The following is a 25,432-nucleotide window of genomic DNA, read 5'->3' on the forward strand; positions in this document are numbered from 1 at the left end:
AACACTTGGAGACGGCCATGGGTTCAGACTTAAGGCAGTCATTGACTGGAAAGGATTTTTAACCAAATATTAAACATGATCGTGATATTTATGATTGTTAGTTTGTCCAAATACTTCAGAGTCTTGAAAATAAGGGGACCACATACGAAAATGGCTAAATGGCTCATACAATATTTGTGTTAAACCCCTTAAATTAAAAGCTGAAAGCCCACACTTCAATCACATAATTATTGCTTCATTTCAAATCCATTGTGGAGGCGCACAGAGCAAAAATAATATGACAATGGGGTCACTGTCCAAATGGATCTGACCGCAACCAGTAAATCCACCAATGAGATCATGAGATCCAATGCTGAGAGGAAAGGCACTATATGAACCAGCTTGTTCACCACTAGACTTCAAAATTTCCCTAAATTGAAAGTTCAGGTTTATTAATAAAAAAGGCACAGAAAACCATCCTGTTTTAATAATTCATTTTTATATACACACTTTTATATAAAAAGGCGTCAACTTCACATAAGCATGCAAAATGCAGTCCATCGCCCTACATTCAATGATTCATACATTTTGTTTAAAATAGTCTTAATTTTTTTAAATTTTTTTTTTATTATTTTTAAGTGGAATAAAACAGCTAAATATGTACAATTACTGGCAGTTGAAGCACAAATTAAGCACTGTGTCACTCAGAGCTGAAGCAAACCAAACCCAAATAAGTGCTTATATAGAAAGTGACGGTGTATTTGATGAAGTTTTACTAATAACATCTACACATAATGACATATCTACAGAAAAAAACAAAAATCATACAAAAGGTGTAAATAGCACAAAATATAAAATCTAAACATTTCCTCCAGAGAACAACCTATTATTCACAAATCGAGAGAGATATTCGAAATATAATTTAGCATTCAAGGTCATCGTGTTTTGGCAACTCTTTTCTATTAAGAACGTTAAAAGCCTGCGCCTCACGAAATGGTCCTCCTGTTCTCAGGGCTCCAGCCCTGCTGACTTAACGACTGATAATTTAATTTGGCGACCACGTCACGCACAGCAGTGCCGCTCCTCGCCCACAGCTGGATGGACGGCTCCCACCGTGCACTCGGGGGCATCTTTTTGTGCTTTTGTATCCAGCTCCCCGAGTCGGGACAATCGACACCACGCAGTCTTTCCAGCAGCTTCAATAACTCCTTCACAGAGGTCAAGAACTCCTGGGCGGCCATCTCTGCCTCCTTATTCATCGCAGCCCAATAGTCATCGGCTGAGGGATCTTGGAGTTCTTGATGAACTTCCACACACAGAATGTGCAAAGTTTTCGTCAAAGTCTCAGCGGCTTTGGGAAGTGACTGGAGGTGCGGCTTGAGAATCTGCAGGTCCGGAGTGTTCCAAGCTGTTTATGGAAATGAGAAATTTTAGTCTGCCAAATATTAATTTATAAAACAAGGATCAAGAAGCAGAACTAATGGCCACCACCAACTCCTGCAGGGTCTGCAAATGGAAACCACTCTATCATTAAATGTTCTCATCATTTCATACAAAGATTAAATATTATAGTACGGGTACGGTAAGCAACTGCTCATTGGAAAGGCTTGACGGGATCTGCCCAAAAATGCTGAAGGCACTGTGGGGAGCACTGCCCCAGGAATGGCAGACAGAAGTAGTGGGCCCGATGTGCTCCAACTATTATGGAAAATAAAGTTGTGTATTAGCATAAGTAGATATAAAACTTAGTATGGTCTTTTATAATCATTAAACTTAGTGTGAGCTTTAACACGAGTCAGGTATGCCAAGCAAATAGTTAAATAAAGGCATGTGCCAGAATTCTGTTTAATTAAGCTCAGAGCGAAACCACCAATATTTAATAAATTAAAAGTACAGAGAAGCTTGGTGTGTGGGAGTGTGTGCGTGCGCACCCTGCGGTGCACTGGCACCCTGCCCGGGGTTTGTTTCCTGCCTTGGCTGGGATTGGCTCCAGCAGACTCTCATGACCCTGTAGTTAGGATATAGCAGGTTGGAAAATGGATGGATGGACGGACAGAAAAGGGGAAGAATGATGAATGGAGACAGCCCGAGGTTGGTAAAGGGGGAACACCTGCTGGTTGAACGCCAGCTAAGAAATAAGGAAGGTGAGAAAAGATATTGGATGGCAAAACATGAGATATATCGGTGGTTTACGGGGGTCTTCCCAGACTGTCTTAAAACTGCTGTAGTTAAACCCCTGCTCAAGAAAAATAATCTTGACTCCTCTGCTTTTGAAAATTTTAGACCTATTTCTAACCTGCCTTTCTTAAGTAAAAACCTAGAGAAGGCAGTCATTATGCAGCTTAATGACCACCTCAATAAACCTGCTATTCTTGATAAGTTTCATTCGGGTTTCAGAACAAATCACAGCACAGAAACTGCACTCGTTAAAGTAGTAAATGACTTGCGGGTAAATGCAGACAGAGGCCGTTTATTTGTTCTCAACCTCTTAGATCCGAGAGCCGCATTTGACACCACTGATCCCAATATTCTTAGAAATCACCTTAGTCAATGGGTGGGCATCTCTGGCAGGGTCTTAAATTGGTTTGAGTCATACCTGGCAGGTAGAAAATTCTTTGTAAGCTGTGGTAATTATACTTCAGAGACACACGATATCCTATATGGTGTCCCACAAGGCTCTATCCTGGGTCCGCTGCTCTTTTCGATTTACATGTTTCCGTTAGGTCAGATTATCTTGGGGCACCACATGAGCTACCACAGCTATGCTGATGACACGCAATCGTATTTATCAATAGCACCTGATGACCCCGACTCTCTTGATTCACTAACACAATGTCTGACTTGTGTTTCTGAATGGATGAGTAGTAATTTTCTCAAACTAAATAAAGAGAAAACAGAAATTTTAGTGATTGGCAATAATGGATATATTGAGGTTATTAGAAATAAACTTGATGCATAATGATTAAAAGTTAAGATGCAGGTAAAGGATTTAGGGGTAACTATTGACTCTGACCTGAATTTTAAATTGCATATTAATCAGATTACTAGGACCGCATTTTTTCACTTAAGAAAAATGGCAAAAGTTTGACCTCTTCTATCATTGCAAGATGCTCAAAATTAGTTCACGCTTTTCAGTCGACTAGATTACTGTAACGCACTCCTCTCAGGACCACCCAAAAAAGACATAAATCAATTAAAACAAGTGTAGAATGCAGCTGCCAGAATTTTAACAAGAAATAGAAAACCCCGAGCACATCACGCCAGTCTTAGCGTCGTTACACTGGTTACCTGTGCCATTTAGAATTGACTTTAAAATCCTGCTTGTAGTTTACAAAGCCTTAAATAATCTGCTCCATCTTATATCTCAGAATGTCTGTCACCTTACACTCCAAATCAAAACTTTAGATCTTCAAATGAGTGTCTGCTTAGAATTCCAAGAGTTAAACTTAAAAGAAGTGGCGAGGCGGGCGGCCGGCCTTCTGCTGTTAGGCACCTAAAATCTGGAATAGCCTGCCAATAGGAACTCGCCAGGCTGATACGGTGGAGCACTTTAAAAAACTTCTTTTAACGTGGCTTTCTCATAACTTCATTTCTGTTTAATCCTGATGCTCTGTATATTCAATTAATTATTATTATTATTCATGGTTTCATATTCAAAATCTGTACTAACCCCTATTTTCTCTTCTGTTCTTTTTCCGGATTGCGATTGGCGATCTGCGCCACCACCACCTGATCAAAGCACCGTGATGTCCCTGCATTGATGGTTTAAAGGCCAGAAGTCCACATGACCGTCATCAGCAAGTTCTTCCATGTGAACCCTGAATACCACGAGAACTGATTGAGGTCATTGATGTTAGGTAGAATGTCTAGAGGGGGCTGGGTGGTCTCAGAACCCCTGCAGATTTTTTTTTTCCTCCAGCCGTCTGGAGTTTTTTTGTTTTTTTCTGTCCTCCCTGGGCATTGGACCTTACTTTTATTCTATGTTAATTAGTGTTCCCTAATTTTAATTCTTATTTATTTTGTCTTTTCTCTTCAACATGTAAAAGCACTTTGAGCTCCATCATTTGTATGAAAATGTGCTCTAGAAATAAACGGCGTTGTTTCAGAGGACTTGAAAGGGGCCAGCTGGAGCAGGGAGTCAGGATAAGCAGCAAATGAGTTGATTGAAATGATCCTTCTATATAAACGCAGTCGGGATTGTCCTTCCGTCCCGTGAGTGCTACACAGGCGCGGAGTTTCACACACGCCCCGTCCATTTTGCAATGCACGATGGGATTTGTAGTTTCGTTTTTCCAGGTAAAAGATGATTTTCTACTCCGACTGTGCGATATCTTCTTCTTTCTTACTATATAAAAGCGGTCGGGATTGTCCTTCCGTCCCGTGAGTGGAAAGCGTAGCGGTATTCCGCTTATCACAGACTTACTACTTGCAGCTTGCGGTACGAAGCGACATGATGTGAGCAGAGTTCTGGTGCTCCCATCATTCCCTTGCTTTTGTGCACGATGCGCTGGAAAAATAGACAAAATTATGTCTCTGGAAATAATTAATGTTGATCGAGTACAAATGCCTCACCGCGTAGTAAATATCAGGGGGTTCAAAAGGGCGACCTCAATATAGAAAAAAAGTTAAAATTTCATCACAAAAATAACAGAAACTACGAGTATTAAAGTAATCCTGCTCAAATGCAATATAACCAAATTAATGAGTTTGTATAAAATATCAAATTGATCTACATATTGAATTGCCTTAAGAAGTGGTCAACTTAAAAGGCGGGTCAGCCTAGTGTGTATATGAAAACTGTGATTTTTAGCTTGTTCGGGGCTCAACTCAGTTTGGCTTAATTGGGTTGAGTCCGCGTTATTGACTGTTACAATAAAGCGAATTACTCCGTTTGCCTGGTCTTCGACTCCTAGAGCCTTCTTTCAAGGTGAGAACCTCTGGTGCATTTTACGCCCAGACACTACCAGGGGATCACACTCCTAAGCTTCCCTGGGAAATTATGCCAGGGTACTGGAGAAGGGGACTCTCCATCCAGTCGTGAAACCTTAGATCCAGGAGGTGCAATGTGGATCAGTGAACCAGCGCTTTACCCTCATGAGGATGGTGAAGGAGCCATGGGATTACACCCAATTGGCCTACATATGTGCTTGGTGGACCTCGAGAAAGTGTATGACCTTGAGAGATTCTAGGGGGTGCTGGGAAAGTATGGGGTCCCGGGGTCCTTGCTAAGGGCTATTCGATTCCTGTATAACTGGAATGAGAGCTGTGTCCATATATTCAGATAAATCATCAGCACTGCGCTTGGTCTCCTATCCAGGTTCTGATTATCATGGACAGCATAACAAGGAGCAGCTGGGGATGGGATGGTGTCTAGTTTGGTGGCCTTAGAATTGCATCACTACTTTCTGTAGATGCTGTACTCCTTTTGGCTTCCTCGAGACATGAACTCCAACACATGATTTGCTATTGAGTATGAAGTGGCAGGGATGAGGATCAGCACCTCCAAATTGAAGGCTAAGGCCCTCAACTGGAAAACGGTAGAATTGTCCTCTCCGAGAGTGGGGAGAGTAACTGTCTCAAGTGGAGGTGTTCTTGTTGACGAGTGATGGGAAAAGATTAACAGGTGGACTGGCATGCCATTCACACTTATGTGGTCACCTTATTAAACTGTAGTGGCGAGGAAGAAATGGAGTACAAAGACAACACTCTTCATTCACTTGGCGATTGAGACCCCTACCCTAACTTATGGTCATGAGCTTTGCGTAAAGAACAAAAGGAGAGACTGTGGTCAATATGAGCTCTCCTTGCAGTGTGCCTGAGCTCTCCATAAGAAGCACAGACATTTGGGAGAGGACTGGAGTAGAGCTGCTGACCCATAGCATCGAGAGGAGCCAACTGAGGTGGTTCAAGCATCCGATATGGATGCCTCCCAGATGCCTTCAGTTGGGAGAAGATTCCAGAGTAGACTCTGGGCATGCTGGGAATATTAGATCTCCCAGATGGCCCAAGAACACCTTGGGATGCCACATAATGAGTTGGCAAGGTGGAAGTTGGGGGTCTCACTGCTAACACTTGCCCCCATGACCCAGTATTGGACAAGCTGTAGAAAAATGAATGGATGAGGATGAATGAGCATTGCTCATTGAAAGCAGTCAGTGGGACTTTAGGCACTTTAAAACCTACCAGGTATCTCAAAATATCAGATTTAATTATTCAACGTTTATGCTTTAAGATGTTAAATGTGGTACTTATTTGAAATCGACCACAGCAAAGTGGAAAAATAAATGGAGTAAATGATGCAAATAAAAGCGGTTAGGCCTAGGGATGTATCAGTAGGGTGATGCACCATGTTAGCCATTATGGTGTAATGAAAAGTGAACCAAAATGCCATCTTGTATTGGCTATTGGGTCTTTAATTCTGCAGGGAACTCCAATTTCTGTTCTACAACTGGCCTGAAGAAAGGGCCTGAGGGGCCTCAAAAGCTTTCATATTGTAATCTGTTTAGTTAGCCAATAAAAGGTGGCATTTTACTTCACTTCATTACACCTAGTGAAGAAAATTTTAATATGTAGCAATACTTGATCAACTTCAATCTTTCCATCCTGCTACCGCCACCTTCAAGTTTACCTGTTACAAGATTTCCGTCCAATCAGGGGCACAGGAAGCCAGTGTCCTAGCCTGGCAGTTCTGTCCACAAAGGGAGGAACCAACCCCAAATGAGATGCCAGTCAATAGCAGGCTCTACCCACTCATGATGCACCATTTTACAGTCACTGAGCCGTCTTTCGGTATCTGGTGGAGCTCATGCATCTCATGGAAGAACATGGAAAAAGGGGTCAAGATGAGAATGAAATGTACACTTTCCATGTAGCCAAATATATAAGTGTCCCACACTCACTACTGTGTCCCCCAGAGGGAGGTGGTGTATAATCCTGCTTGGCAGTGTTAGGCCCAGGCTTATACTTCACGCAATGCAAGTGCCTGAGGACGCTACTGCTACTCAAGCAGTGTACTGTTTATACTTGTGCCCATACTTTACGTAAATCTGGAAGATTCTACCAGGTGGCAGTGCGAAATATCATCACGGTGAGAACAGTCTTGGCTTCGCTGTGTTATGAATTGCCTGAAACACTCATTGAATTCCGAGGACACCTTGCCTCAATAACTCTGAAAAGGATGTTTAATGATTAAATCCATCAATTCGAGGGTGTGCCCATTCCAGCTAGCACTGGGCACAAGGCAGAAACAATCCCTGGATGGGGCATCAGCTCATCGCAAGGTGAACACAAGCACTCGCATACACACTGGCATCATTTTAGTGTCACCAAGTCCCCAAACCTTCATGTCTTTGGAAGGAAATCTGAGCCCACTGTGGAAAACCAGCAGGAAAAACATGCAAACTCCAGGCAGGTGACACCAGGGACGTGACTCCCTGCAAGACAGCAGTGCTGCCACACTGCCACCGTGTAACCACCATATGTGTAATTATTAACAGTATTCATTATTTAAATGAAGTTAACGACTTATCTGTAAAATGTAACAAACATATTTTAATGCACTTCATCACAAAAGTGATAAAGTATAAATCTGATTGTAAATGTGCAGAGAGCTGGAATATCAGAAAAGGGAATGTGTTCTGTGTGGCGATGCTGCTTGCCGCTGCGGTCAGGTCAGGAGGAGGCCTCAGAAGCATGAAATGATTAACAACTGGGTCGGTTTTAAGATGACATTTATGACAGTCTACTTTAATGATAAAATGAACTAAGATTAAAGTGAACATTTAAAAATTTAAGCCAAATTTCCACTTTAAATCACAAAATACACTTTTTCACTGTGTCCTGAACACTTTTTTCTGATGCTGTTGTGGGGCACAGAAGATGGTGTGCGAGACTTTGTACTGATGCAATACATTTTAAATGGGAATATGTGATGCTTGAATATAAAAGCACCATGAATGCATTTGTATGTTGGCAATTTGCTTCATATCATCAAACATCGTAGCACGCACATCGATCTTCTAGGACCTGCAAAGCGGCTTTCTGTCACATGTCAATAGTAAATAGAGCCTCTGACGTCACATGCCGACTTTCACACCGTGCCCCCAGACTTTTTGCTGGTAATGCAACTCGCGTTAATTTCTGAAGGCACGTCAAATGAACGCTGAGAACGTGTGGCAGCCATGATGCGTATGCGTACATGTTGCGAGTGTGAAGTATAAACCGGCCCTTACAGTTGTAGTATGATGGCAATCTGCAAGTTTCTTCACACAAGGTAAATGCCATGTAAATGAGATTTTGCTCACAGTAAAAAGTAGTGGGACATTACATGACTTTTAGGCAGAGGGGATGTCAGACTTAATGACTGAATTTGCTGACCTCGTCACCGGACTGCACCAGTTTAACTCTTTTAGGGCAGATGTCGACTTTTGTCGACAGGAGGGGTTGAGGGCGCATGTAGACTAAAGTCGACATCCAGGGATAGGAGGGCGATAATCAGCTGTTAATGGCGACAAATCTCACGGTCATGTCACAGGCATTCCCTCTGTGCTTGGAGGAATGCTAGACTCGTTGACTCGCCAACTAATCCTAGCGTGTGCGTGAGTTGCGAAATGTAAATGATGGCAAGATGGCATCGACATGTGACAAGGGAGCGAAGCGAGGAAAAGAAAACACTCGGCAGACAATGTTTTGCGCATTATCGCGGAGTCGGACTCTGATTTTTCAGAATTGGATTTTATTGACAGTGATCAGGAGATCGAGCGAGAGAGTGAGAAGCCGGCATCAGCTGATCAAACACCAGCCGATGCCGCGCCAGCGGATCTGCTGCCAGTTGAGCGCTTCGCACAGCCGATGCATCTACGGCAAGGTTCGCGTGGGATAAATACACAGACATTGATCCGTTGAGAGCCGATCTGGCTGCTGGACTTCACAAGACGGCATGGTTTGCTGTTGGACACGACAGATCACCAGCTGCTGTACTTCAGGCTGCTCTCTCCTGATGCTGCTTTTCAGCTACCGTCAGACGAGATAAACAGGTAGGCAGAGAAATGTTTTGAATCGCGGGCTGCGTTTGCATCGCATTCTCGTTTTTCAACACAACAAAAGACGAGATGAAGCGTGCTGTGGTATTACAAATAGAGATGGGACAGAACTGGTGATATACTGTAACTTCAGGGAGCATTGGTCCAAACGTGCTTTGTCCCCTGGCGGCTTTGGACAGGTTATGCAGCATGGTGATAGGTACGTGCTGCTGCAAAGTTTTAATCACTTCTGTAATAAACAGAAGCAAATCTCATGGGGTGAGCCAGGCTATAATGCCATGCATAAAGTTCATAAAGTTTCAGAAGATTAAAAGAGGTGACAATACGGTTTTCATGCGGGCAGAAAACTTGGTGGCAGTGGAATGGCAAAATGGCAAAAGGGTGACTTGTCTCTCTACAGTACACACTAACAATATATGTGAGAAAGTGCAGCAACAGACAATTGAAAAGTGGGCACCACAGCAACACGTATTGTAAGCAGTGCAATGTGGCAGTGACTGAATTTGGCTGCTTTGAGCGAGATCAGACTTTGCTGTGTAAAATGTATGTGAAATCATAGAGCATGCAGGCTCATACAACATGCAAGACAGCAACATTTGTCAAAAGTAAATATTTGTTGTTGATTTGATATGTTAAACAATTGCTTTGTGTTCTTTTTTAAAAAAATGTTAGTTTTTGGAAAAATATTCAGCCCTGGGAGATAAGAAACAAAAAAAAAATTAGCCCTAAAAGAGTTAAGTGACTAGAAATTGCAGAACATGACGAATTACATGATTCTGTGATGACTTTCCAGCAGTTTCACAGTACAGTGGAGCCTCAGGTCACGACCATAATTCGTTCCAAAACTCTGATCGCAACCCGATTTGGTCGTGAACCGAAGTAATTTCCCCCATAAGATTGTATGTAAATACAATTAATCTGTTCTGGACCATACGAGCTGTATGTAAATATATATTATTTTAAAGATTTTTAAGCACAAAAATAGTTAATTATACCATAGAATGCACAATTTAAATGTAAAAACATTGAGTAACACTGAGAAAACCTTCAACAGGAAAACTAACATTGCAAGAATTCACGCTAATCGGCCTTACGAACCGCTTGCTGTAAACACTTTTTTTTTAATGAGTTTTAAGCACAGGGAAGAAAAACAAACATTTGAAAAATCTGTAATTTATACAAAAACTAACCAGAAACAATCAAGAAAACTAACCTTGCATGAGTCGAGTTCTGGCATGAAGGAGCTGGGATTAAAACAATGCTTGAAGCACTCTCTTTAAAAACAAGCCTGGTGCAGTCTAACTGCCTTCTCGCTCTCTCTCGCTGTTCAAGGAGAGACTTTCGGAAATCATCGGCGCGTACGAACCGGAAGGGAAACTGGCTTGTTCGTCACCAGAGTGTGTGGTCGTGAACAGATGCAAAAGTTTGGCAAACTTTGTGGTCGTAACCCGATTTGTACGTGGTCCGAGATGTTCATGACCCAAGGTGTATTGCGAAGTCGCCCAATAATGTTCTGCCTGATAGAGTTGGTTACAGGGCAAGGTGGGCATTAACCATTCTCTTAGGCCGTTTAGCAGCACACCAGGCCTGTTAAGGCAGCAGATTTAACACAGAAGCAGAAATTCAGCTTCACTGCTCACCAGCTTGCACTCCACTGAACTGCAGTTCGTGCCAATCTCAGCTTGATCTTCATCTGATAACAATTATAAATCAGAGTTGAACTGCCATCGCTGTGGACTCATTCAGACCAAAAGGTGCCACATTGACACTGAAGTCCAAACAAAGCTATAATTCAAATGTGATGCCCAAAATAACACGCCTATGAAAAGGCACAGATTTTATAACTGGAAGTGACTTGAACCCAAAGAAGAGGTTACAGACTCCTTCAAACACTGGCTGCCCTCCTCAACACAGGGCAACTCTCTCTGAAATGACCTCCAGCACTCAAACCCAAAAGCTGATGAGCCGCACTCTTTCTGGGAGTTCAAAGCCGACAATCTTTTCTTTTGCTGGACCTCATAGCCGAAATCTACTCTGCTAAGCCAAGCTGTGTGGCAGAACCGAGCCCAGTCTGAGAAGATTGATTGTAAAGCAGCCATTATTTCAAGAAGGCAACTTCAGCATCTAAATTTCTTGTGCTAGAAAGGGTAATTAATGCTTTTCACTATGAAGTTAGAGGATACAGCAAAAAGCCTGGATGAGAAAAAACAGACCACCACAAACAAATGACCATGTCACAAAGAGAAAGTTCACACCAACCCAAGAAGAATCATCCACTTGAAACAGCAGCAGCAACTCCTCCACCAGCAGTAGACATCATCCTTAAGACTTGGTATCATCAAAATGTTCATCTGTGCCAGGATAAACCACAACTCCAAGTAACCAATACAGCCAGCCTATTCTGTGTTATATGGGTATCGGCCTTGTCTACCTGCATCCGGTCTTATATGTCAACATATATGAAGTTATCATATACTGCTAAATAAAATGAAAGGACCCCTTTTGAATGAGAGTATAGCATCAAGTCAGTGACACTTGTGGGCTATTGATCTGGTCAGTTAAGTAGCAGAGGGGCTTGTTCATCAGTTTCAGCTGCTTTGGTGCACTAGAGGTGGGGCAACAATGAGACAACCCCCAAAACAGGAATGAATGGTTTAACAGGTGGAGGGAGGCAACTGACATTTTTCCCTCCTCATCTGTTTTGTCACTTGTTTGGCATTTGGCTACGCTCAGTGTCCCTACTGGTAGCACGAGGGGATACCTGGACAGTACAGAGGTGGCAACCTCCCAGCCACAGTGGAGTGTTTAAGGATCCTTGTGGTTCATTTGAATGCGCTGAAGTTGCTTGTTTTTTGCTGCTGTTGCACTTTTGTAATTTGCTGGGTTTTTTTTGACCTTCTGGTATGTTTGTTTTTTTTTTTTTTGACCATTTTGGATCTCTGTTTGCATTGGATTGTACCTCTTATTGTCTCATTTCTTATTCTCTTTTTTTTTTTGGGAACTCTTGTGGTGGAGTGGTGCCTCTGAGGCTAGGGATCTGTAATTGAAAGGTTGCCGGTTCGGCAAGGTTAAGGATCTTCTATGAGGGACCCTGTCCAGCTCTCCTAGAGTAACTGCCTGTCTGTCTCCTGGAATCTCCTCCATGCCCTTGACACTGTGCTGGGAGATATATACATACATACACTCATCTAAAGGATTATTAGGAACACCTGTTCAATTTCTCATTAATGCAATTATCTAATCAACCAATCACATGGCAGTTGCTTCACTGCATTTAGGGGTGTGGTCCTGGTCAAGACAATCTCCTGAACTCCAAACTGAATGTCAGAATGGCAAAGAAAGGTGATTTAAGTAATTCTGAGCGTGGCATGGTTGTTGGTGCCAGACGGGCCGGTCTGAGTATTTCACAATCTGCTCAGTTACTGGGATTTTCACGCACAATCATTTCTAGGATTTACAAAGAATGGTGTGAAAAGGGAAAAACATCCAGTATGCGGCAGTCCTGTGGGAGAAAATGCCTTGTTGATGCTAGAGGTCAGAGGAGAATGGGCCGACTGATTCAAGCTGATAGAAGAGCAACTTTGACTGAAATAACCACTCGTTACAACCGAGGTATGCAGCAAAGCATTTGTGAAGCCACAACACGCACAACCTTGAGGCGGATGGGCTACAACAGCAGAAAACCCCACCGGGTACCACTCATCTCCACTACAAATAGGAAAAGAGGCTACAATTTGCACGAGCTCACCAAAATTGGACAGTTGAAGACTGGAAAAATGTTGCCTGGTCTGATGAGTCTCGATTTCTGTTGAGACATTCAAATGGTGGAGTCAGAATTTGGCGTAAACAGAATGAGAACATGGATCCATCATGCCTTGTTACCACTGTGCAGGCTGGTGGTGGTGGTGGTGTAATGGTGTGGGGGATGTTTTCTTGGCACACTTTAGGCCCCTTAGTGCCAATTGGGCATCGTTTAAATGCCACGGGCTACCTGAGCATTGTTTCTGACCATGTCCATCCCTTCATGACCACCATGTACCCATCCTCTGATGGCTACTTCCAGCAGGATAATGCACCATGTCACAAAGCTCGAATCATTTCAAATTGGTTTCTTGAACATGACAATGAGTTCACTGTACTAAAATGGCCCCACAGTCACCAAATCTCAACCCAATAGAGCATCTTTGGGATGTGGTGGAACGGGAGCTTCGTGCCCTGGATGTGCATCCCACAAATCTCCATCAACTGCAAGATGCTATCCTATCAATATGGGCCAACATTTCTAAAGAATGCTTTCAGCACCTTGTTGAATCAATGCCACGTAGAATTAAGGCAGTTCTGAAGGCGAAAGGGGGTCAAACACCGTATTAGTATGGTGGTCCTAATAATCCTTTAGGTGAGTGTATTTCCATCTATACTCAGCAAAAAAAGAAACGTTCCTTTTTCAGGACTGTGTATTTCAACAATAATGTTTTAAAAATCCAAATAACTTTACAGATCTTCATTGTAAAGGGTTTAAACAATGTTTTCCATGCATGTTCAATTAACCATAATCGATTAATTAACATGCACCTGTGGAATGGTCGTTAAGACCTTAACAGCTTACAGAAAGTTGGCATTTAAGGTCACAGTTCTAAAAACGCAGGACACTAAAGAGACTTGTCTACCGACTGTGAAAGATGCCCAGGGTCCCTGCTCATCTGCGTGAGCGTGCATTAGGCATGCTGCAGGGAGGCATGAGGACTGCTGAATAAATTGCCATGTCCGCACTGTGAGACGCCTAAGACAGCGCTACAGGGAGACAGGAAGGACAGCTGATCATCCTCGCAGTGGAAGACCACGTGTAACAACACCTGCACAGGATCGGTACATCCGAATATCACACCTGCGTGACAGGTACAGGATGGCCACAACAACTGCCCGAGTCACACCAGGAACACACAATCCCTCCATCAGTGCTCAGACTGTCCGCAATAGGCTGAGAGAGGCTGGACTGAGGGCTTGTAGGCCTGTTGTAAGGCAGGTCCTTACCAGACATCACCAGCAACAACGCAACGCCGCCTATGGGCACAAACCCACTTTCGCTGGACCAGACAGGAGTGGCAAAAAGTGCTCTTCACTGATGAGTCACGGTTTTGTCTCACCAGGGGTGATGGACGGATTCGTGTTTATCGTCGAAGGAATGAGCGTTACACCGAGGCCTGTACCCTGGAGCGGATCGATTTGGATCGATGGCTAGGGCCATTCCCCCCAGAAATGTCCAGAAACTTGCAGGTGCCTTGGTGGAAGAGTGGGGTAACATCTCACAGCAAGAACTGACAAATCTGGTCCAGTCCATGAGGAGGAGATGCACTGCAGTACTTCAAGCAGCTGGTGGCCACACCAGATACTGACTGGTACTTTTGATTTTGAGCCTCCCTTCATTCAGGGACACATTGTGAAACATTTTTAGTTTATGTCTTATGGTGTTGACTCTTTTGGTGTTCATACAAATATTTACACATTAAGTTTACCGAAAGTAAAACAGTTGAAAGTCAGAGGACGTTTCTTTTTTTGCCGAGTCTCTCTCTCTCTCTCGATTTTATTTATATATATATATATATATATATATATATATATATATAAAAATAGTGGCTGAAGTGCCAATCCAGCCACCAACCCCTAAGTTTTCACTGTATGTTGAAGGACCTGCCTGCAGGTTAACGTCATACTCCCAGGACAGAGCAATTGCAGGTTGAAGGTCTTGTTCAGGTGCTCAACAGAGTGGAATCACTTTTGGCAAATTACGAAATTCTGACTGGCAGCCTTCTGAACGCTGGCACAGATCCCTAGCCTCAGAGCCACCCAACCCCAAACAGGGGAGGACATAATAGTAGCTTTAGCCTAGAACAGGGATGGGCAAAATCGGTCCTGGAGGGCCACAGTGGCTGCAGGTTTTTGTTCCAACCAAGTTGCTTAATTAGAAAGTGATCCTTGCCAATAATTTAATTGCTTACTTAGTGCTTTAACTTTGCCATGTCATTCTCGTATCCTAGATTTTTTTTCCCTTTCTACGGATTTCAACTAAATGATTTGAGGCCTTATATGGATGAGTAATTCTCAGTCCTTCACTTTCTCCACTTCCCAATCCTGCTACCAACCACTAAATTTTCCCTGCAAGTTGGAGGACCTGCTTGCAGATTAACATCACACCTAAGACGAAGCGATTGCAGGTTAAGGGCCTTGCTCAAGGGCCCAATGACGTAAAGTCACTTCTGCCGTTTACGGGATTCGAACTGGCAACCTTCCGATTGCAGATCCCTAGAGCCTCAGTGGGACCACTCCGCCCCCAGAGTTACAACAAAATGACAGAATATGAAATGAGAGTATCAGAGATACAACAAAAGTGGGTGAGACATTCAAGTACGTACAGTAAAGGAGGTAGAAGTGGTACTGACATGTGATGAGGAGAGACAATGAGGAAGTGGGCAAAAGAGTGATGGGAATGGAAGTGTAGGGGAAGAGAAAGCAAGGGAGGCCAATGCAGAGGTGGATGGATTAAGCAAAAGAAGATCTGAAGGAAAAGGGAGGTGGCAGGACCGTGCTGAATGGAGAAGGTTGATCAGACACACCAACCCTACACAGAAGTGAAGAAGGTGGTGATGGTGGTGGAGGAGGACTCCTTTAATAAAAGAGCTTATCTTAACTGCAACAATACACCAGATTATTTATGGGATCTCCCATCTTGGACCCCCTTGACTACAACAAAACAAAATCCTATCAAGTATTACATACCTTTTAAGTGTTTCGGGGTCATTTCCACCGTTTGCTTCAAGCCGGTCTGTAGGTCCGTCAACAAGGAAAATAACGTTTGACACAGCAGAAACAACTTGTCGGGGAGATCATCAGGAATGGGTCTTTTACTTAAAGTGAGCAGTTCCTGTAGAAAGAGAGAGAAATGCAAATGTGTGATATTAAAAGGGTCCATTACTTAGGGGACATTTTCTTATTAAGGTGAATTTGCAATGACAAATCTTGGCTTAACAGCAGTAAACGCGAGGACAATGTGAACTCTAAGGCAGCCCCTTTCTCGATCTCTCTGTGGTGTGGTTCACTGGGGTATTGTGATTTTTCTGATAATCCACATGCCAAGAATTAGCAGTTACACGACACCACCAAAAGCATAGCCCACGAGGGTCTCGTTCCCTAAAGGGTATTATGCGCAAGACACCCTCAATAATGGACAACAGAAATGCCTTGGAGCTCTAGAGCAACGTGAAATAAAAGGAAAGTGAGAAGGCGCTGAAGGTGTCTACACTTTGTTGTCCTTGACAGAAGAAAACAAAAATCCCTTTCTGCTTTTGAGAGGCATCAGGTTTCATGGTAGAGTATGACACAGCAAGACGGCACAGTGTAAGGTTAAAAAAAAAGATACAATAAAGCATTGTTATTATTCAAATCACTCGGGTAAAGTCTCAGAACATGCTGGAAAGCACACACTTTGAATTAAAATACATACATTTCTAAAAATGAGAACCCATATAAAATACCTCATTAGACTGATATCTGGGACTTTCACATGTACAGTAAGTTTGAGACCCCTGCACTTTGTACACATTTTATGTCACAGCTGCCTTCTAAAATAAATTCAATTCATTTTAATCTCATAAAGCAACACTCAATACCCCCAAAACCGGATTTTAGACATTTTTTGCCAAATAAAAATTAAAATCTGAAACCTCACATTGTCACAAGTATTCAGACCCTTTCCTGAGCACTTCACAGAAGCCTCCTTGGCAGAGATTCCAGTGTGGACCACGCATGTTGGTACTTTTAGCAGATATCTTGGACTTCGCCCCACATTTGATTATCGCACAAGTCATACGTCGGATAAAAGAGCGAGACAAGATTGAACATAAATTGCAGCAGCGGGGTTGGCCTGCTCAAAGATGATCAGGGGCTAGACCACTTCTGAAGCAAAGAGACCCCCACTTGAGTGGAAGTTTAAAACGCCTGGATTTGAGGATTTTTTGTCATTAATCTCTGAAGCTCAGTTTGGATTGGAAGTTCCAACATACTGTCAATCGTCAGTATGTCAGTACATTTCTTTGTGGTGGTGGCCTGCGCCGCCACCACCACCTACTCAAAGCATCGTGATGCTCCAACGTTGATGGACTAAAAGCCAGAAGTCCACGTGACCATCATCATCAAGTCCTTCCGTGAGAACCCTAAATCCAAAGAGGACTGTTTCAATGATGTTAGGTAGAATGCCCAGAGGGGACTGGGTGGTCTCGTGGTCTGAACCCCTGCAGATTTTATTTTTTTCCCCAGCTGTCTGGAGTTTTTTTATGTCCTCCCTGGCCATCGGACCTTACTCTTATTCTATGTTAATTAATGTTGACTTATTTTATTTTCTTACTATGTCTTTTATTTTTCTAATTTTTCTTTTTTACTATTTTACTTTAAGCTACATTTTTTTGCATGAAAATGTGCTATATAAATAAATGCTGTTGTTGTTGTTGTCAGGTCTCTCCACAGATGTTTTATGGAGTTTTATATCTGGGCTTTGACTAAGCTGATCCAGAAGCCTTCTCTTCTGGTATTGTCTTGGCTTTTTACTTAATTAAACTAATGAAAAAGGTAGACTCCATTAATGGCCACCATCTGAAGTAGTAGTGGAGGAGAGAATGGAAACAAAAGAGGCAGCCATTATGAACAATGCTACACACATCCTTCCTGTGACACGCTAACCCTGAGGAGTTTCATACAATTAATTATTCAGCAGAAGTGTGTCAAGAAATGCGACGGGGGAGGATCCTTTAGACCAGGGGTTCCCAAACTTTTCAGCTCACGACCCCCAAAATAACCATGCCAGTGACTCGTGACAAAATATCCTATCCAAACAAGAGCATGACAACAAAAAAAGAACATAACGCTCTAACAACCATATAACTTTTTAAAAAATTGTTATTTACTTCAGCAAAACACCTCACCTAATGAGATGGGTGGGCACAATGCTTGGAGCACAGCAAGTCCATTCTTGGGTTAATTCTGGAGACCGCGACTCGGAGATCATCCTCCAAGTTCAGTCGTGACCTGTATTTATTTTTAATGTACGTGAGTGCCGGAAATCTGCGTTGTCATTGGTCGATATTAACCAACGTTTCATTTCAACAAAAATAATATCCTAAGCATAAAGCGATGAAACTTACCTACACGGTTCGTGCACATGTCGGAATGTTTAACATGGTGCTGTAAATTGATCTGCTGCAACTGACGCCATTGATGTGTCGTTAAACTGTCGTAATCACCTCAGTGGTCGCGATCGAACGGAAAGAAATTTGAAAGGCTGATGGCTTTTTAATTTGCATGTTTTTTTTAAATTTAACTATTAACTACTAGTTTTTATCTTTTGTTAGTTATGGATAAAATGTTATTTCTAAAAAATGTAATTCATTTCTAAAAAGTTTAAAAAAAGTATTTGATTTCTTGGAAATCTCGCGATCCCCCCCGTCCCCCCAGGGGGTCGCAACCCCTACTTTGGGAACCACTGCTTTAGACCAACAGCAATACAGTCGTGGCCAAAGGTTTTGAGAATGACACAAGTGTTGGTTTTCACAAAGTTTGCTCCTTCAGTGTTTTTCGATCTTTTTGTCAGATGTTTCTATGGTGTACTGAAGTAGAATGACAAGCAGAGTCCTCATGAGTTTCAAAGGCTTTTACTGACAATAACATGAAGTTTATGCAAAGAGTCCATATTTGCAGTGTTGGCCCTTCTTTCTTTTTCAAGATCTCTGCAATTCGCACTGGCAGGCTGGCAATCAACTTCTGGGCCAAATCCTAAATGATGATTATCCAAGAATGGGCTGCCAATGCTTGGTGTTTGTCAGAATTGGTGGGTTTTTGTTTGTTCACTCGCCTCTTGAGGATTGACCTCAAGTTCTCAATGGGAAGTTTCCTGGCCATGGACCTCAAATTTCGATGTTTTATTACCCATGCCATGTTTCTCATGTTTGCCTTATGGCCCATTAGAGACATCAGTGAAACCTTAGGATGACTGAAATCAACTTTCTGGAATATCAGGAAGAAAGAAAGAACACACTGATTAATCACAAAGGGACTGGTAGGCCAAGGAAGACCTCCACTGCTGAGGAGAGAAGAATCCTCTCTATGGTCAAGAAAAAGCCCCAAACGCAGTCTACTGGGGGCCAGTGTGTGTGTGTGTGTGTGTGTGTGTGTGTGTCAGTCAGAGACAACTGAAGAACAGAAACACAAAAGCCACACTGCCAGATGAACACCACAAAAACAGGATGGCCAGATTACAGCAGGTGAAAAAAAGGACTTGAAAGGCTTGGCAGAGCATCACCAGAGAAGCCCTCAGCACCTGGAGAAGTCTGACTCGCAGACGTCAAGCAGTCATTGCGCGCAAAGGATATGCGACAAAGAACTTAACATGACAACAGTTTTAATAGGCCTGCCATTGCGGTGTGTACAGTTTTCATCAACCGTAATCTGCCATCCTGTTTTTTTGGTGTCCATCGTGCAGTGTATCCTCTGTTTCTGTTCATGAAGTCTTCTGCCGATAGTCATCTCTGACACACACACACACACACCGGCCCCCCTGAAGACTGTTTCTGGTCTGTCAGTCAGACAGGCACTGGGGGCTTTTTCTTGACCATAATGCGGATTCCTCTGTCCTCAGCAGTGGAGGTCTTCCTTGGTGATTTCTGATAATCCAGACAGTTGATTTCGGTCATCCTAAGGTCTCACTGATGTCTCTCCAATGGTCTTATTCTTGTGTTTTCAGCCTCATGGTGACTTTGACTTTCATTGGCACAACTCTTGTCCTCGTATTGAACGATGGCAACTGCAGACTCCAAAGGGGAGAAGCAAGCCGAGGTGTCTTATGAGGCCATGACACCCACCTGAGTGATCACATACACCTGGGATGCCAATTGTCACAAATATTATGGTACCCTGAAAATGGGGTAATCTTACAGAAAAAGTGTGGTGGGACCAAAAGGTCTGCAAATCCCCTTCAATAAAAGTCTGCAATGTGCACTTTAATCACAAGTCTGAATGGTCTAATTTGTAATTTTAGAAATGTGTCTCTGTCTCAAACATTATGGAGGCCACTGTATATTTATTTATCTGTTTATGTATTTATTGAGCGTCTGTAAAAAGCCAAATTTCCCCCTTGGGACAAATAAAGTTTTATCCATCCATCTATCTAAATAGATAATTCTATTCAGTATTAGTTATAATAATTTATTGAGCTTCTGTAAAGTCAGATATCACCTTTGGGATTAATAAAGTTCTCTCGTGTGATTTCAGGCTATACACAAAATAAATTGGTGGTGCTGTTGATGTTCTATCCATCTTGAGAAGCTAACAAAAAAATCCCAGAAGAGAGACTGTGGATGAAATGGCTGCATTTTAAAAATTAAATTGCAACAAAACTGAACTCCTGCAAATTGGGACTAAAATGCAACTTAATAAAATGAGCTCCTTCCCAGTCCATCTTGGCGGTGATCTCATCAGACCTGCCTCTACTGTAAAGAATCTTGGTGTCATTTTTGATTCCTCCCTTTCTTATTCCACCCACATAAATCACATTAAGAAACTTTCTTACTTTCACCTCCATAACATATCCCGTGTTCGCTCCTTCCTCTCCTTTTCTAACACTGAGAAACCTGCCTCTGCTTTTATCACATCCCACATCGATTATTGTAATTCCCTATTGGCAGGTGCCCCTTCTAATCTTATATCACAGCTCCAGTTGATTCAAAACTCCACTGCAAGAGTCCTCACTCGAACTAGCAGCAGCGAGCACATCACACCCATCCTGCTCCGTCTTCACTGGCTCCCTGTGTCTTACAGAATCGAATATAAAATCGTACTAATAACCTACAAAGCCTTAAACAACCTCGCGCCAAACTACAATCAGTGACCTTCTCCATCACTATGTGCCTGCCTGCCCACTAAGGTCCTCCAATTCTGGCCATCTTGTTGTGCCCCACACTAATCTACACTCCATGGGTGACAGCAGGGCCTTCAGCTGTATAGCGAGTGCCCAGACTCTGGAATGACCTACTGAAATTAATCAGGTCAGCTGACTCCATGAATTCTTTCAAAAAACAACTCGGAACTCATCTGATCAGGAAGGCTTTTAGCTCTACTTGACTTTATTACCCTTCTCTCAGTTTACCTCTCTGTCAAGATGCTCATCTAACCTCTGTGTGTGCTGGACCATCAATTATGTTGTCTGTTAGGCTTTTCTCTGAATCTTCTTTATCTGGTTTAGCACAACGCTGTATACCCTGCCGTTCTTTCTTAAACTCTGTGAAATGCCTAGTGCATGGGAAAGGCGCTACATCAATAAAATGTATTATTATTATTATCCATTAATCCAAACTTGATGAGATCACACTCTGTTCAGATTAGTGAAAGTTTGGATTAACCAGAAGCCGCCTTTAACATACTGTTTTTCTTCCCTTTTTTTGTTTTATTTAAAGTTTGATTACTTACCTTTTTTTTTTTTATTTTTGATCAGTTTGTTTGGGCACCGCTAATTCGAGAGAAAAGTTTTTGTTCGCTTCCCGGGTCCTCCCTGTGTAGAGTTTGCATGTTCTCCCCGTGTCTGCATGGGTTTTCTCCCACAGTCCAAAGACATGCAGGTTAGGTGCATTGGCAATTCTAAATTGTCCCTAGTGTGGGCGCGTGTGTGTGTGCCCTGCGGTGGGCTGGCACCCTGTCCAGGGTTTGTTTCCTGCCTTGCACCCTGTGTTGGATGGGATTGGCTCCAGCAGATCCCCCGTGACCCTGTATTTAGGATATAGCAGGTTAGAGAATGGATGGATGGATGGATGGAATGACCTACTGAAATTAATCAAGTCAGCTGACTCCATGAATTCTTTTAAAAAAACAACTCAAAACTCATCTGTTCAGGAAGGCTTTTAGCTCATCCCGACTATTACCCTTCTCGCAGTTTACCTCTCTGACAAGATGCTCATGTAACCTGTATGTGTGTTAGACCATCAATTATGTTGTCTGTTAGGCTTTTTTTTCCTCTGAATTTATTAACTTACTCTTCTTTACTTATCTGGTTTGTACAATGCTATTTACTGTATACCCTGCCATTCTTTCTTAAACTCTGTGCCTGGAGCATGGGAAGGAAAGAGAGGAGAGGTTAGGAGCGGGCACTGATACAGTGCATTGCCGCACCCACCACATGCCAAACCAACTCAGGATCCAGATTAGGACCCGAGTGCAGCCATGCAATGGGTGACACCTCAGCACCACACCAGTGCAGATGTTTTTTTTATGGTGGCTGGAGTGCCAATTCTGCCACCAACCCCCAAGTTTTTCCCTGCAGGTTGGATGGCCTACATGCAGGTCTGGATGCTGATTAGCGTCAGACCCAGGACAGAGCAATTGCAGGTTAAGGGTCTTGCTCAAGGGCCCAACAGAGCAGAGTCCATTTTGGCATTTACGGGATTCGAACCGGCAACCTTCCAATTGCCTGTGCAAATCCCTAGCCTCAGAGACGCCATTCCGGCATGGGAAAGGCACTATATAAATAAAATGTATTACTTTTTGTTAAAAGACCCAAATTAAATACATTAAAATGCACAGAGTGAAAGTTTGGGGACTTTGAATATCCCATTCCTTCTTAGCAGCCTCATACCAGGAGGGCAGATACAAGGAGATGCAATTCTTGTTTTTCCTTCCCACATTTCAAGCTGAAAAATTCTTCTAAATGAGCCGTCTGAAGAGTAAATACGTCTTACCCACATTGATGAGATTTTCTTCATGAATGCCTTGAATGAAGTTGTCAGACAAACCAGCGCTTTTTTGGCTTCTTCTGTTACCTGCAAGAAAAACATTTGCTCATCACAAACATCCCGTCAGGACCTTTTCTTATCCAAATATTTTATATTATAAAAAGTAGCTCTGAAAGAGCAAAATGAGAGCTTTAACATTTTTACAAAAAACACTCTTGTATCCGGCTATTAAAACAAAAAACTAAAAACACATTGAAACATTAAGAACGGTGAAATTATTTCATTTGAACGAGGACAGAAATCGGCAGGAAAAGTAAAAGAACAAAGCTAAGCCGAGGGATTAGTAACACTATAATCCCTAGTGTGACCACCAGGGGGCGTGCAGCTCCCCAAACGCAACAGACACAGAGCCCAGTCTTGCTACTCAGCACGTTTTACTCTTGAGTGAGGAGGCGCTTTTCCTTTCCTCCCCACTACACAGCACAGTTCAAAGCACCCAATAGCACAAATACACCGTCCCCTTCTTTCTTTCTGCCTCCACTCCTCCTTCTGTAAGCTTTGTCCACCTCTACCTGACTCTGGCTCCTTAAGTTGTGGCACCCAGAAGTGCTCCACAATCTCCTTCCGACTGCACTTCCAGGTGTGGTGTCAGCCCTGCAGAGGGCGGCTCAGCCATTCTCCTTGCGCCCCAGCAGGGTTGTGAGCCCCTTCTCCAAACCCATGGCCCAGTAGCAAACCGGGGGAATGCCCTCTGTCATCCCAGGGAGGTATCGTCCCTTGCAAACTCCTTTACCCCTGGTCCTTCCGTCGCGTTTAAAAACAAAGCAGTTCTAACATGTATTTAAAAAAATGATTTGCATTACAGTCCACATTACATGCGTTGCAAAATTATGGTTCCTGTCCAAATGCAAATTACGTTAAGAATTATTCCTTTTATTACCCTTCTAACATGGGTCAGGATCTAAATATTCAACGTAGACCTCGGCAATAACGTTTGCAGTGTACCATTTGTAATACAATGCATTGCACTTTTCATTCCAACAGATGGCGCATCACAAACATGTGTAGTATTAAAATGCATCACTACGCCTTCTTCACATAAGATTCAGTAATTTCAATTAAAGATTTGCCTCTCATTCACTGGTCAAGAGTCCAGTGTTCAATTCAAAAGCTTGATGTGCCCTGCATTTCCTAGAGGGGGCCGGGCAGTCTCATGGTCTGGAACCCCTGCAGATCTTATTTTTTCTCCAGCTGTCCAGCTTTTTTTTTTGTTTTTTCTGTCCTCCCAGGCCATTGGACTTTACTTTTATTCTATATTAATTAGTGTTCCCTTATTTTAATTCCTATTTTGACTTTTTCTCTTCATCATGTAAAGCACTTTGAGCTACATTATTTGTATGAAAATGTGCTAAAGAAATAAATGTAGTTGTTTGATCTTTATGATGTGCACCAATTTTTCTGGAAGAATTTACATAAAAATATTTTAGCCCGGGCGTCACGGTGGCGCAGTGGTAGCGCTGCTGCCTTGCAGTTAGGTAACCCGGGTTCGCTTCCCGGGTCCTCCCTGCGTGGAGTTTGCATGTTCTCCCCGTGTCTGCGTGGGTTTCCTCCGTGCGCTCCGGTTTCCTCCCACAATCCAAAGACATGCAGGTTAGGTGGATTGGCGATTCTCAATTGGCCCTAGTGTGTGCTTGGTGTGTGGATGTGTTTGTGTGTGTGTCCTGCGGTGGGTTGGCACCCTGCCCAGGATTGGTTCCTGCCTTGTGCCCTGTGTTGGCTGGGATTGGCTCCAGCAGACCCCCGTGACCCTGTATTCGGATTCAGCGGGTTAGAAAATGGATGGATGGATATTTTAGCCCAAAATACTTGCATTTTACAATGCTGTTGATAAATGTTTGGACCTGTGGATTATGTGACACAAGTAAATGTGAGAGTTTATTATTTTTTTTTCTCCCCACATGGATGTTTTTATCATTTCCTGTTGTATTGTCACCATTGGCTTGTATTACATCATAAACTATCTTCAATCTTCAAGAAAACGTGACATTAAATATGTTTCTCGGTCATCACTACTAAAACACCTGGCGCAAGTACCATATAAAAATTTTTGGGTGGAGTATTCCTTTAAGCTTAATTCCACTGCCTTCGAATGTTCATTATTACGGATAAATATGATTTACACAAATTGATTATATTGAGAGACTCCTGCTCTTGTTAACTGTGTCAGTGCACACTAAGAAAGCATTTTAATTAAAGCCTCTTGATCCGTGACCCTGTTCCGCTGCTACTTGAGCACAAGAGTAAGTATTGACAAGAGAAGCCACATAATTGAGTGTCACAGAACCCAGACTCCAAGGGTCCATTTATCAGTAACTTGCAAGAACATTAGAAATGAAACTAATCACATTCCTCTGTAACTGATAAAGTGCATTTAAAGAAGTGTTACCACCATCTGAGAGTCAGGCATATCTTTCCACGTATTGAGTGACTCCACATACGTGTAAAATTAAGGTATGCTTCTTATCCTGGACTGGCTTTGTGATTCAACTTTGTCATGCCATAAATTTGGATATAGATACCCTTTCATGACACATATATATGTACATATATATATATATATATATATATATATATATATATATATATATA

The 25,432-nt window shown here is 42.6% G+C and overlaps 1 protein-coding gene across 1 annotated transcript in view; it reads right to left on the reverse strand.

Annotated features, from left to right (window-relative positions):
• Positions 1-466: 466 nt before the first annotated feature.
• The window catches only part of LOC120534936, a 46,339-nt gene continuing 21,373 nt past the window's right edge, over positions 467-25,432 (reverse strand). The window contains exons 3-5 of the mRNA XM_039762443.1: positions 22,790-22,870; positions 15,795-15,939; positions 467-1,387 (exon numbers count right to left, since the gene is read on the reverse strand). Coding sequence (XP_039618377.1) covers positions 966-1,387; positions 15,795-15,939; positions 22,790-22,870 — 648 coding nt within the window. The 3' untranslated portion in view covers positions 467-965. The remainder of the gene's footprint in view (positions 1,388-15,794; positions 15,940-22,789; positions 22,871-25,432) is intronic.

This window comes from Polypterus senegalus, chromosome 9 (assembly GCF_016835505.1).
Source record: "Polypterus senegalus isolate Bchr_013 chromosome 9, ASM1683550v1, whole genome shotgun sequence".
Taxonomy (NCBI): Eukaryota; Metazoa; Chordata; class Cladistia; order Polypteriformes; family Polypteridae; genus Polypterus; species Polypterus senegalus.